We start from the raw sequence: 15519 nt of genomic DNA on the forward strand, positions 1-15519 counted from the left end.
TATATGTGTGCTTGAAGCATATGAATTACATCAAAGTTAGATTTGGTGGGCCTGTAGGTACACCTATGTACAATTTAGGATTTTACAAATTACAGGCAATCCTCGACTTACAGCAGTTCGTTTAGTGACCGTACAAAGTTACAATGGCACGGAAAAGGGTGACTTACACCTTATTTTTCAGTTACAACCTTTCCAGCATCCCCATGATCATGTGATCAAAATTCAGATGCTTGGCAACTGGTTCATATTTATGTCCCAGTGTCATGTGATCACTTTTTGCAACCCGAGAAACAAAGTCAATGGGGAAGCCAGATTCCCTTAACCGGGTTACTAACTTATCAACTGCCGTGATTCACTTAACAATTGAGGCAAGAAACATCGTAAAATGGGGCAAAATTCACTTAACAAATGTCTCACTTAACAACAGAAATTTGGGGCTGAACTGTTGAGTTGATCCCAAAGTTGAGGACTGCCTGGATAGCTATCTATTTCCTTGACTCTTCTTGGTATCCTATCTGGTTTATCAAATCTAGTCCGAACGCAATAATGATTAATTTGAAGATGTTGACTGGCTGATAAATAAGCTAAGAAAATGCCGTTTGCAAGATCAGGCCACTTCTCTCATGTCAAAGTCATCAGGATGTAGATGCTTACCAATGATGATCAAGGCTAACATGGTCCCTTGACATAGCAAGAAATTCTACACTCTTATCTTTCTTCTTGAAGCAAAAGTGAAAAAGAAATCATTCATATCTTGGACTGGAGAGAATGTAAAGCCAGAGGATTCAACAGAATTCGGACTGCAAGCTTACAGTGTTCAGCTATTTCTGTACATCATAAAGGGAGACAGGTGATTGCTGGAATTCCCTCTCCAACTGTTTTATCCTTTTCATACTGTTCAATGTCTTTAAATATATTTAACCTCGCAAATTTGAACCCTGGAATATTGACTAATCCAGATACAAGCATTTGTAGATCAGAGCTCCTTTCATTAGCTGTGGACACATTTGTCCAATGAAAGTAAAACTCCACAAGCATTTTTTTAGTGGTACTTGAAGTGCTTGATTGCTTTTGCAGCGGCTGGACCAGGTATCAAAATATAAATCCGCACCAGGAAGTTGAGGGCAGAAGAATTGTGAACTGTTCCAGCACACGTGGGAAATAAATATGAAATCCTTCCTTCCTTCCTTCCTTCCTTCCTTCCTTCCTTCCTTCCCTCCCTCCCTCCCTCCCTCCCTCCCTCCTTCCTTCCCCAAATTCAATGGACTTGGGAAAGAATGACATTTGGGGAGAGGGAACCGAAAGGGAAGATTCTGGTTCTGAGCAGTTCCGTCAAAGTAAAACTAGCAGCCGAAGCCTTTTCTCCAATTCAGCAAAGCAAGGGATTTTGATCGCCGCCTAGGTTCGCAGGTCCAATCAAGCGCCGCCTCTTTGCCTTCCCTCCATAGGCCGGCGAGACTTACCGCGATGACAAAGGGCGGAGGGAGGGAACTGGGTTTGCCGCTGACCGGCCGCCGGCTCTGCTTACCCCTCCCACTTTTCCCGGGTCGCTGACCGAGCGGGTGGCCTGCTCGAAATAAGGGCCCAGATGGCCGGGGAGCAAAGAGGAAGCTCGGGCTCGTCTCCCGCCGCGACGCCAATAGCCGGTTCCGGGGCGGCGGGAGAAGAGGGTGGCTACGACAGCAAGTGCATTTTCTGCCGAATCACTCACGGGGAGGAGACGGGCACCGAGCTGCTGCCTTGCGAGGTGAGGAGAACCGGCAGCCCTCCGAGGAGGTGCCGCAACCCCCCCTCCGCCCACCCTTGAACCAGGCGCAGCCTCCTAATCCGTAGCTGACCTGGGGGTTCAGAGGACGAATGGCTTTGGGCACCGGCTGCCTTTGGATCGCTTAGGTCACCTCGCGTCGAGGAGGGGCGGTGAGGGAGGCGCTGATGCCGGCGGCTCTCCTTGGAAGGCAGGAACCCCACCCAGGAGGAGCAACCGACGGGGACATCCTGATCTCCCCTCCTGTTGCCTTGCCACAGAAGTGGAGACCAGGCAAAGGAGAGCGACAGCCCTTCCTCATTAGGAAACTACGGGAAACCCCTCCCCCCAATAGTCCGCCGGTGGGAAACTTGCCGAAGATCAGACCGCGGTGGTGTCTGTCATCGCCCCCTGGGCTGGACATTGTGATGGGGAATGGAGCATAGCGGAGCTGAAATTTGCTGACTGCAGTTATGGGTGTTCTAGCTTGCGGAGAACACAGGTAGACAAATGGAGGCGAGCCAGGACTTAACAGAATGCATAACAGTGGGCATCGGCAGAGCGGCTGGATCGTTTTAGAGGAGACTGGAGGGGTGTGTGTGTCAAAGATCGATGGCTACTGCATGGATGGCCTGACCATAGGCAGCATGCCTTAAATACTAAGTGGTGGGAAACGACAGAAGAAGTGGGTTGCTGCCTTCCAGCCCATGCAACTGGAAGCGTCCCAAATGCATCCTAATGACTACAAAATATGGAAACAGGCCTGTGGCCTGAACCTGATCCATTTGGAACCTTTCAATGCACTTCTCTTCTGCCCTCCGCCCAGGGCCGGATTTAGATGAAAAGAGGCCCTAGGCTATTCCACTTATGGGGCCCTTTCACCTCCCATTTTTAAGTTTGTAAATTACATGAGAGATAATAAAATACATCATTACTGTGATATATATCAATATATTAAATGAAACATGTTGTAATTGGTACTAACCTTTATAAAAAATGTGGCACGGATAATAAATAAAAATAAAAGCCCCCTCTTGATCTTGAGGCCCTAGGCTGAAGCCTAGTTAGCCTATAGGAAAATCCGGCCCTGCCTCCGCCCCACTTTCCTGCTCTCTCTTGTTGGATAGTGCAGCAATTACAGGAGTAGTCATAGAAAACATACCAATTTAACACTTTTTTGGGTAGAGGGTATAGGAAATGGTTTGCTTCCCAGGGCTGAGGGAGAATGACTGGCTCAAATCTCCCAGCTGACTTTGTGCCTAAAGCAGAAGCTAAAACTCATGCCTGCCCTGTTTCTTAGCTGATGCATTCACATTCACCACTATAATGAACTGACCCTAGATGTGAATTTTGGAGATTTAGATGTGTTGTTTCAATCTCAACAAAGTTACACAAATGAGCGGGATGTTTATAAAAGCTTAGTGTGGAAGCACCTATAGCATCTCTCAACTCTAAACAATAGTCCAGATTCAGTGTTGGATTTTATATTTCATGACTACAGTAGACGCTGAATTTTATATTTCATGACCACAGTATATACTCATGCATGCACATATGTGTATGTGTGTGTGTGTGTGTGTGTATATATATATATACACATATACAAAGAGAGATTAGGAGCATTGAATAATGCTAGGGCTTATTTATAGTTACAGTTTCACACAATATCTGGCATATCTGGTAGTTTAATATCCTCAAAAAGGTGAAATTTAGGAGTGAAAACATGATTCATTTGTGCTAACAAATTTCTGCCTCTGACTGTCTTGTCATCTCTTCCTATTTTTTGACATCAGCTGACTTGCAACTTAGGAATGTGTTGTCTTCATTTCCTTACATTTCTTAATGCAGCCATCTGTCACTGATTTTGACTTGTGCATTTTTTTTGCCTGTCTGCTGATCTAGGGTGAATGGATATTAAGAATTAAGCCTGATGTGGGGATGCTATTGAAATATGTCATGATACAGTTCAAAGTGTAAGCATCTATTAGAATCTTTGGTGCTCTCTGAGCTTGATGATTTGCAGAAGATTAATTACCTAAGTAGGTAGAATCATTAGTTACTCCTTAGAAGGAGGAAATTACATCTTCACTCAAACTTGCAGGACAATCTACTGCATATAAACAGGTAGCAAATCCCACAATTACCTGCACTGATACTATTACCTAGTTGGGTAATTCATTTCAACTCTGAGCTACAAATATTATCTTCTTCTATTGCCCTTTAGAAGTTGTCAGTTGTTGCTATGCTATTGATATACTTTAATCTATAAAATAGCTGTATCCAAGTGAGAGTGCCAGTGCTATGCTAAAACCCTAGCTTCGGTTTGGCTGCGAATCAATTTAAGGGGAAATTCTTCATGAATATCGCAAATGGGAAATACGACAAAGTATATATTTGATCGACATTTGCATTTTCTCGGGAGGAATGATATTTCCAGGAGCTCCACATAAAGCTGTTTCTTTCACGACTTGCAGTTTGTCAGCAAGGCAATTTCGATAACACAATCTTTTTTCAAATATTCCATTAGTATGAAGATTTGGTATGCTTCCGAGATATCAGACCAGGAGCGCCTCATCATTATTTAGTGGTACCAAAGAACCACATTGGAAATTGCAAGACTCTTAAGAGTGAGCATATACCATTATGTAAGTGGAAAATCTCTTAATATTGGCACAGAGAAAGGAGAAAATCTATACAGTAGCTAAAAGTCAACATTGAATTGACAGTACCTAATCAATCTAAAACTCTAATTAGTATATAGCTCTCCACATACAGTATATGAGTGGCTAAGAGCAAGATTAGATCTCAGTATCAGGAGAACTCAAAGCTGAATGTGTTACCAAATATTAACAATTATCCATTGTAATTGTTAACCAAGACCACCCGCACCATCCCCATTGTGGTGTGGTTGTGTGGTGAAATGTAGTTTGGATGCCCAAGGAGGGAGGGGCTGCATTCTAGAGGCAGCAAGGCATGGAAAGTTTGTTCAGGAGAAAAATAATTAAAACAGCTGCTCCCCAGTGATTCCCCCAGTACTATATATCCATAGTGATGCAAACAGTTGCTTAGTTTGGCAAGATTTCTGTCTGTAGATAAGGAACAATAAAGGAATTAATCAGAAATAACTCCGCGTGTTTCTTAGTTCTGGGAGCCTGACAGGTTTAGAAATTGAGGAGAATATTGCAAACATGTCTTTGGGAGACGGAGACATATTTGAACAGATGGCAGCATATGGTAGCTTCCCTCAGAATTGCTGCCATGAGGTAATGGAAATCACAAATTATTCATTTATTAGGAGCGAAAATGATCTTTCTAGATATTCTAGATATATTCTAGATATTCTAAAATGATTTCTCTAGACAGTAGGTACTATTTTGAGGCCCCAAAGCATTTGTGTAAATAAATTGGCAAGTACTTTGCAGAATGCCATCTTTTTATTCAATTTTTGAATTAGATTCATCTTTTAAGAATACACACAAAGTCAGATGGGGCAAGAACCCTGGTTGGCATCAGAGGAGTCTGATGTGAGTCACCATATGCCCATTTTCTCTGCAGGATCAGGCTGAGCTCACACATGTTAATAAATTATGTTGTGTTGAATAATATATGGGTGCATGTATGTTTTTAAAAGTATGGCATCCTTTCCCCGCTGGATACTCACATTTCAGCATGCTTCCTACCCTTCCTGCAAGGATAAATTAATGCTGCTCCTGCACTATTTCTATGCCTCATTAAAAATACACTTTGTTCCACACTCCAATCTGCTTTTATTCTGCTTAATTGGGTTTCATTATGCTTTTGTTTCTTTTCATAATAATAGCATACTGGTATGAATAGTTTCATTTAAACTTTTATAAATACTGGTGTTTTTTAATTAATAATTTAGCCATTTTTAATGAAGGTTGATTAATGTGTATTATAATTAATATATAAACAAATTCATTTGTGAAATGTTAAAACATAACTCAGTCATTTTAGGTATCCTCAAAATGCGGGGGAAGGGGAATATTTAAAAATAATTTCCAGAGAAGTTAAACAGGAGTAAGAAATACGTGTCTGTAGCACTGTGTGGCTGAACTTCAGAAATCTAATTTTCCTCCTTTTCTTTGTCCTATTTTGACAGTGGAAAGAATGATAACAGTTGGAAAAGCTATCCTTCAGTGGAGTAAATGCGCCAACTTGGACGATATAAGGTATATTTTCAGAAAGAAAGAAAAAATATTATGCTGTGCTATTACATAAATGGCAAGATAAACATACAAGTAATCATCATTTTACAACTGTAATGGAGCTTGCCCATTGTAAGTTATGATGGTCATAAACCAGATCAGTTTTGTAAGCATCCTGATTTTGTGACCTTTTTTATGTGAACAGGGTGGTTGTAAAGTGGCCGCTGTGGTTATTAAGCGAACCCATTATTTGCTATTGTGTGATTTTGCAAAAAACCAGGCACTGGATTTCAACGAAACCATTATAAAATGCAGTTACATGGCAAGGCTATAAACATGGTTGTGTTGCTGAGCAGCCAGTTTGGTCAAGTGAACTTTGAATCTGATTGTAAGTATCCAAAAATAGATACATCATAACTTACCGGTCACAGGTTGAGGACTCCCTGTATGCTGCATGATTGCATTATAGGAATTACTATTGGAGCTAAAAGTCTGACTGATTCTCAGTCATCCAGGTCATGGTTGTCCCAAAGATGCTTTTTTAGGAGGCAACTGGACTTCATTGTTTTTTCTTTCAAAGATGTTTCACTTCTCATCCAAGAAGCTTCTTCAGTTCTGACAGGATAGTGGGGAATGGAAGGATGTGTATTCCTTTCAGACAGCTGGTAATGTGCATCTTTTTAGAGCAGGGGTGTCAAATTCAAGCTCTGCGGGTGGACCTGTGGGGTGCTTAGATCTGCCCCACAGGGCCGCCTGGAAACAGCGAAGAACTAGCCTGCGGTGCCTCTGCCAGTGAAAATGGAGCTTGGGAGGGCCGTGCAAGCACTCAGGCCCCGACAGGTGCCCCAACACAAGTGACATCGAGCTGGCCACATTCCCCTGGCCACGCCCCCAGAGGTCAAACACAATCCTGATGCGGCCCTCAATGAAAACGAGTTTGACACCTCTGTTTTAGAGGGTTTTGAAGCACAGATAAACCTGCAAATGCTTCAATGACCCTCTAAAAGGATGCACATTACCAGCTGTCCGCAAGGAATATAAATCCTTCCATTCCCTGCTATCCTGTCAGAGCTGTAGAAGCGTCTTGGATGGGAAGCGAAACGTCTTCAAAAAAAAAAAAAAGTCCAATTGTCTCCTGAAAAAGCACCAACTACTATTGGAGCTCCAATGAATTTGGTATTGGGGGAGAACGGACATGATAATCCAGTTTACAAAAGGCAAATGTATATTTTAGGCACTTTCAAAAACCTTGCTTGAAAGTTTAATTACAAACATTTTATGAGACAAACTAGCACTAATTGAGTATCTTATCCCAGAAATCAAGTGCACTAAGGCAGCAACTCTTTTATGGATTTGTGTTTAAGTATCTGCCATGTAGTCATGGGAACTCATGAAGTACAAAAGGAAAAAGACAGTTCTGACTCCTCTTCTGTATCTGCCATGGAAACCAATAGAAATCAATCAAATAAAGGATGCTCTTTTCTGCTTACCGAATGCATCAGGGTGTGCTGAGTGTTCTTGCTAAATTGTAATCTTGTTTTCACTGACTTTTGGTCAGCAAAAACAAACACCAGCTTTCCAGTGTAATTCCAAATGAAAAGAAATTGAGCAATTATTAGTATGAATAATATCCGTAAAGTGCTGTTTGACTATAAAACGTTTGGAAAGAACTAGTTTGTTGCCTGGAACAAGCTAAACAATTTAGCTTTTGTGGAAAACATGAGGGACTGCATGGAATTTCCTACTGATTCTGTCAAGTTGCTGCAAAGATTCAAATCTTTACGATTTGCCTTGATACGGGATCCTTGTTTTATGCATCTGAATAGTTGCTGCCATATCTGTTTTTCTAGGATGGGCTTTCACTGGCCTCCCTTCTGCTCCATAGCTCACTTGCACCTTCATGTCTTGGCTCCAGCTAGTCAGCTGGGATTCTTATCCCGGATGATATACCGAATCAATTCCTATTGGTTTATCACAGTAAGTTATTTCACTATTAATTCAGTGTCTTTTATTGCTGCTGTTAGAAAAAGCTAGCCAAGAGTTTCATGATAAATCTGGAGTCGTTCCCCCCCCCGTTAATTAATAGATACTTGAAGATATTTATAGTTCTTTTTTCTTATAAATATTTTTTTTGAATAAACACAGACAGACAAAACACACACACAAAAACACAAAACCACCTTCCATTACAAATCGTAGAAAGTGTGTCGATTGGTTACAAAAACTTCCGTGCATCCCTTCCACAGTCATCACCTACAATTCATATCAAATCATATATTTGAAATTATATATATATCAGCTGATAAGGAGGAGTAGAAATTATATATATATCAGCTGATAAGGAGGAGTAGAAGAAAAAAAAACTAATCTGTTCAATTTAAAGAATAGGAAACATTTGCAAACGTTCCATCCATAAAAGAAAATTTTAAAAAAAGGATAACACACTGTCTAATGTAGCTTAATTTCGCCGCTTGTTCTCTTCTGTTTTCAAATTTAATTTAGCTTTAATTTTTTTGGGGGTAGTCTCTTTTATAATAATATTTCTTCACCAGATGGACACACTTTTTCTTTCTCTTTTTCTGGAGCTGTCCCAACTTCAGCAGCTTCAATGACTGCACTTCTGTTGTCGGCAAAAAGAGATTCTCCTGGATCAATCAGGGACTTTGCGGTGTCCTTGAGATTAGCAGGATGTACTCTTCTCTGTCACCATCTCTTTGGGATGGTTTAGGTCGAAAAGAACCGTCCAGCGGCAAAAGTATCGACTGCGATCTTGGAGCTCCAAGATCGCACGTTGTGTCGTTGCGACGTCAGCTCCTCCTTCCCCAGTGCTATTCTTGATTTATACTTCTCAGGAATATTGTACATTTATCCTATTCTTGTATCTTGTAGGGCTGTGCATTATTTTGAAAGGGAAGATGTATTTTGAAGTGCAGGTGTTAATGTAGCTCCTATCTTTAAAGCAGCTGTACCTTTTCTTGAGGTAACAAGATTACTGTCCATAGTTGCAACCTGATCCTGCAGAAAAGAGCTGCTGACAAGTGCAACATGTACATTAGGAAGCACTTTCTTCAATTCAAACACACTAGACCCCCACTAACTATAATTCCATTTGACTTAGTAGTTCCATTGAATTACATCTCAAGTATCCCTATTAGTTTATCAATAGCTAGTTTTGATAATTGCTTCTATTAACCAGCATATTTTTAACCTCAGCAAATCGAACCTGTTCATGGATTAAGTCATTTGGAGAAAACTTTTAATAGCCACTAATCTGGACAAAAAATGGTACATCCAAGACTGAGAAATTACTGAATTTGGTACTGAAATTATCCCCATCCTTCTTTTAGAGTCTGCTTTCATTATAACTAAGAAAGTGTCAGAATACACCTGACTCCATGAGGTTAAGCCAGGGTGTTTAATAACATATCCTTAATTTATATTTAGGGGGTGCGATGGCTCAGTGGTTAAAGACACCAAGCTTGTTAGCTGGAAAGCTGACAGCCCAGGTTTAAGACACAATTGCTGTGACCTCCTGTTACTTTCTCCAGCTTCTGCCCATCTAAGTAGTTCAAAAACATGCAAATGTGAGTAGATAAATAGGTACCACCTTGGTGGGAAGGTAACAGCGTTCCATGTGCCTTGACAAATAGTCATGCAGGTCACATGACCACAGAAATGTCTTCCCTCAGCTAAGAAAGGGAAATGAGCACGGCTTCCTAGTTGAACATGACTGGACATGTTTACATTTAATTTATATTTAAATATGATATTATAGTCAAATATGTTACAGACCTAGCAGTAAACAAAGATATGAATTATTAACAAATAGCTAAAGTTTTACATTAAAAATAAATCTTAAATGGTTTGATGCAGCATGCTAAAAATGTAACCAGAGTAATGGGGAGCAATCTATTTGACTGATTTAGGGCGTAAGGTCAAATTTTTAATTCATATTGCAAAGTGCTAAATTATTTCTCCTAAGCTATTGTGATATTTTGAGAACTAAAAGCTTTTAGTTCATTTCAATAGGAATACATCAAGCATGAGAGCCAGTTTGGTATAATGGTTAAGGCACCAGGCTAGAAACCAGGAAACTGGGAGTTCTAGTCCCATCTTAGGCACAAAGCTTCCTGGGTGGCCTTGAACCAGTCACTCTCTCAGTCCTAGGAAGGAGGCAGTGGGAAATCACTTCTGAAGAAGCCTTTCAGGAAAACTGTAGGAAGTTGCCCAGGCAGTCTTTGAAAATTGGACATGATTGAACAGAAGGGAAAAAAAGGCACATGATAACTTAGTTCAGAAGAATTTACATAACAACTGAAATAGCAAAAGGAAAAACATCTCACAAGACCAGAGTGTGAAAAGAAAATTAAGCATCCAAACTATTTCTATTGCATTAGAGAAATTAAAACTTTTCAAAATAAGACTCTCAAATATAAACTTTAATGTGAAATAAACACAATCGTACCATATCAGCATTCCACAAAACACATTTCTAAAAAAATGCACCGACACTGAACTTGATCAGTTAGCTATCTGTGGTTTTTACTGAAGAAGTCTCATTGAGAAAAAACAAATTACCCTAAAAACCGGGAGGAAGAAGCATGTTCTTTTGGATCCATACAAGTTTCCATAAAAAAAAAGAACAAGGACTTTCATTTGCAAAATGATTTTGATTCAGTAGAACATTTTCATCAGTGAATTAGGGAAAATGTAATCTTCTCTGTATAGACGGATGCCTATCTAGGGGAACATAGGAAATGAGTTTAGGCATTGGAGAGAACTGTGTAATCAGCTATATTTTTGATAGCAAGGGAAGCAGAAATACGCATTGTGTGCTTCTAATAGCAGTACTACATTCTATCTTTAACCCTTTTATTCATACTATTGGAGTTCATACTATTTCTCATCTACCCTAGAAACTAAAACAAATTCCTAATTTCAGTTAAGCCAAGTTCTTTGAAAGAAAGATGATGATGTATGAAGTCTATAACCTGATTACCCTTAACAAGGTTAATAAAGTAATACATGTGGAATACATTATCCAGGCTCTTGAAAAATACCAAAGTTAAATGTTTTTGTAAGGCAACATTTGCAAGGTCACAACTCTTTATGTTTCCCAAAAGATTCAGTAATCTCATAAGGATCCCTTGACTAACTAAAAGAGGAGACAAGCTGAAAAGGATTAGTGATCAGTGCCCTAAAGTGCCCAGCAGCTTGTATATGTATGCTCCTTCATCCACTGGGTAGGAATCTGGATTAAGCCCAGTGGGTGCTGCTTAATTATATGAATTAGTTCATTCCTGGTTGTCTCAATAGATTTTCTGCTTTGTAAATGTGTTTGGGAACAATCTTATGTTCTTACACAATACTGTATAATTTCTGGAAAGTGCTAATAAGCCATGTGTGTTTCCTCTTGAACAGGCTGAGCAGCTGATGGAACGGCTGAAAGCTGAAAGCACTACAAGTTGAGGGAAACCTGCCTCTGAACTGTACCATCTTTCTGACCTTTGAATACCGATTAAAGGATTGGATGTAGTTGATAACAGGCTAGACTTTTTAAAACAACTACTGAATTTGCTGCTATATAGTGTCTGAACTAGTTGTTAGTAAACACTATACATTAAATTTCTCAGGCAAATATCTGAATGCAAGAACGTATAAGATCACAAATACCTATCTGTTCAAATGCAAAGAATCCTTGAAACTTATGAAATGCCATTAAAATTTAATAACTGTATCTGACTTTGACTGTTTTTGTCTTAATGCAAGGTTTGTGCCTATAAAATACATTCCTAATCTTTTTAGTATTGTCTTGGTGCTATATTTTATCACTCCAAGTGTACATGATTACAGGCACAGAATGGCTAACAAGCCATTGTCCGGAGTATGACTTACTTACTCTGTACTTTCAATGTAAAACTTTAGTTGGTACATTGAATTAGAATATGTACTTGAATGTGAACAGTTTTAAATAATTTTAGTATTTAAATGCATGTATTAAGGTAGTTAGGGAGTAATAAAACATTATAAAATCATGCAATAGTTTGTTTGGATTTAGGGTTGAGCATAAAATATCAAATTATTCAATGTGGGACTTGGATTAAAATTTGTTTGTCAAGGATACAGAAATCGTAGATTCTCTTGAATCTAGCATGAAATGACTTTCACATGTTTACTTTTTAAACTATATAGGCAGGTATTCACACAGATCTGTTACAGCAAAATGATTTTAAGCAAGCACTGACATTGTGTGTTTTGAAAGCATGCAGTAGACTAGTGTTCAGAGAATGCCAAAAGTAAACCGTTCTGTTTTTTATGGCTTTAAAACCTGTTTTATTTATTCAAAACTTAGCATGCATTTATTTCAATATGACTCCTAACTGCTTGTAAAAGTTATTGAAAAGATTTATTCAATTTATTGTTAGGGGTGATGGATAAACATGTTTAATCATGTTCAAATGTTAATGTGCTAAAATAAAAAGAGACTGTTCTGATAATTTATGTGATGGAACTGTGAAACATATAACTTAATATGTTATGAAAAGGAAACCTTTAATAAAATTGTTACTCATAGATCTCTTGAATATTTTTGGATACAGCTGAATGTAAAAATATTGACTTATATGTGTTATTAGATTTCTTGAAAAAAAACCTAATCCATTTTGTTTAACACCAGGATCATAATCATACCGGTATTTATTATTTGAATGCTAGTATACTACTAAAGCAAAGACTTGTATTCAGCATATACATTTCAAGCTACCAGCTCTTATTTGTAATGTAGAGGAAAGCTTTATTACTATTTTTAAACAAGTCAATCACCCTCTTACACATATCTGTGTGATAGTAGTTTCTAATTTTATTACCATTTGCAATTTGTACAACACATCTCATGAAATGTACTGAGTTGTTTTCAACCATATATGTTGACTAAATTCCTTTAATAAGTACATATTTCTTGTTGCGTAATGACCAAGTATTTTAAAACATACTTTCATTTTATGACAATTGCTTCCCTATGTTCTAAGCCAGGCAGTCATTTTGATGTTTCAAGTGCTTTAAGAGATTTCTGAATTAATCATGAAATAGCTGGATAATCTTTATCTTGTTCAAACAAAGTAATAACTACACTATCATCTTTTCCTTGCCAAAGCATTTCACCTTCAAAGTCAACCAGGCCATGCTTCCTTGCTCTTAAGAGGACACCTACTAGTTTATTGGATATAGTTACATACCTATCAAAGAGCTGTTTAAATGTTATTCTCACTTGCCCATCCTGTTCCCTCTGTCCAGTGTTACGTATAATTAAGCATAATTCTTCTACTTCTTTGCCCATATGTGCGTGTGCATCTTTTCCTCTCTGCTCAGTTTTGGAGCCTTCAGGTGGTCTCCCATAAGTGGCATCCCCTTTCTCAATGCGTAAGGTTACTTGGTTGCCATTGCTAAATGGGTTTCGTTGCTGATAAGCCACACGATCCTTGGACCAGCTCTGCCAGTTTCTTGCAAGTTGTCCAACAATGCCATGACAACTTGTTGCTGCTCCGATATTTTGTGTTTTGCTTTCTTCCATGCTATAAACAGCTTTAATGGCATATAAAGAAGAGGAGGGGTCTGTATTTGAAAAGGTGAAGGAAAGAAAACAAATTACAACAGATACTGCCAAAACTATTTTGCAGGATATTCTGTAAAAATAAAATTACTCTTTCAGAAGCCCTAACACATTACTGCCTCAATGCAGCGTGGCATGGAAGCTATCAGCCTGTGGCACTGCTGAGGTGTTATGGAAGACTAGGATGCTTCAATAGCGGTCTTCAGCTCTTCTGCATTGTTCGGTCTCATGTCTCTCTTCTTTCTCGTGGCAATGCCCCATAGATTCTCTATGGGGTTCAGGTCAGGTGAGTTTGCTGGCCAATCAAGCACAGTAATCCCACGGTCATTGAATCAGGTTTTGGTGCTTTTGGCAGTGTGGGCAGCTGGAAAATGAAGTCAGCATCCCCATAAAGCTCGTCTGCGGAAGGAAGCATGAAGTGCTTCAAAATCTCCCGGCAACTTTTGCATCTCATTTGGAAACCAAGGACCAGAGTATGGAGGAAGAATGGAGAGGCCAATCAAGCACAGTAATTCCACGGTCATTGAACCAGGTTTTGGTGCTTTTGGCAAAAGTTGCTCTCATCAGAAAAGAGGACTTTGGACCACTGAGCAACAACTTTGGACCATTGTGCTTCATTAAGACCAGGGTCAATGCAGCCGTCTACCAGGAGATTTTGGAGCACTTCATGCTTCCTTCCGCAGACGAGCTTTATGGGGATGCTGACTTCATTTTCCAGCTGTCCATACTGCCAAAAGCACCAAAACCTGATTCAATGACTGTGGGATTACTGTGCTTGATTGGCCAGCAAACCAAGTACCGAGTACATCTGCATGCTTATACTTTTCAGAGGTCCTATATTGTTCTATGTACAATCTTTTTTTATTGATTGCATGTAATATTCTAATTTTCTGAGATGGTGGATTTGGGGTTTTCATGAGCTGAATGCCATAATCATCACAATTATGACAAATCACAGCTTGAACTATCTTGCTTTGCATGTAATGAGTCTCTTCTCATATATTAGTTTCACCTTTTAAGTTGCATTACTGAAATAAATGAACTTTTGCACGATATTTTAATTTTTCGAGTTTCACCTGTAGATGAGTAACTATTTATTATATTTTCTTTCATTTTGCCTAGAGGTTCAAGACAGCATCCTTCTGAGATGGGGGTGGGGGGCAAAGGCATCCAGTGGCTGAGGTTAAGACTTGAACATGTCACTTTCCACACCTCATCCAACATCTTAATGACTTTATGTCCACCTAATGTTTTTTTGTCTACAGCACAGAAATGGGTTGCAACTGTCTCCCAAACTAAGATTTTTGGGGGTATATTTTACAAAATATAAATATAAATTTATATTTATATTTTATGTGTGTGTTTCCTATCCAAATCCACCACTTTTTAGGTTTCTGATTGACTAAGGCTGGCTACATGTTGCTGGACACATTGTGGTGACTGATGAGCCATAATACTTTTTAAAGATTTAAAACAGCATCTAGCTTCACAAACCTTGTGATTCCATCTCTAGCCTTTCCAATTTATTTATTTATTCAATTTCTATAGCCATCCAACTCAACCAAGTGACCCTGGGTGACTTACAATTCTAAAATTCTAAAACAATTAAAAAAACCCAAATACAAGAGTAAAAACATCCACAAAATAAACAAAATGTTCATAATTTCAGGCAACACATTAACCTAAATAAGTATAAATCAGCTAAACCCTAAACTCTAAAATCAGTTATTCCGTAGGTGCTTTTTCAAGAGGCAAGTGGACGTTTCACTTCTCATCTAGAAGCTTCCATAGCTTTGAAGAAGCTTCTTGGATTAGAAGCGAAACGTCTTCAAAGGAAAACCAGAAAGTCCACTTGCCTTTTGAAAAAACACCTGTGGGATAACCATGACCTGGATGACTGAGAATCTCCATAAAGATGTAAAACCAGTTCTATGGAAGTGACATTATGTTCGAGATAAATGATAGCAAGACTGCTTCAATTTTCTGAAAGGCAGGAA

At 39.0% G+C, this 15519-nt stretch overlaps 1 protein-coding gene across 1 annotated transcript; it reads left to right on the plus strand.

Annotated features, from left to right (window-relative positions):
• The first annotated feature begins 1453 nt into the window (after positions 1–1453).
• On the plus strand, positions 1454–12466 carry HINT3 (histidine triad nucleotide binding protein 3). Its single transcript, XM_081941797.1, has 5 exons — positions 1454–1747; positions 4272–4389; positions 5868–5937; positions 7764–7890; positions 11335–12466. The coding sequence occupies exons 1-5, from the start codon at positions 1589–1591 to the stop codon at positions 11380–11382; spliced, it is 522 nt and encodes a 173-aa protein (XP_081797923.1). The 5' UTR covers positions 1454–1588; the 3' UTR covers positions 11383–12466.
• Positions 12467–15519: the final 3053 nt, after the last annotated feature.

Source organism: Natrix helvetica, assembly GCF_964273705.1.
Source record: "Natrix helvetica genome assembly, chromosome: 2".
NCBI lineage: Eukaryota > Metazoa > Chordata > Lepidosauria > Squamata > Natricidae > Natrix > Natrix helvetica.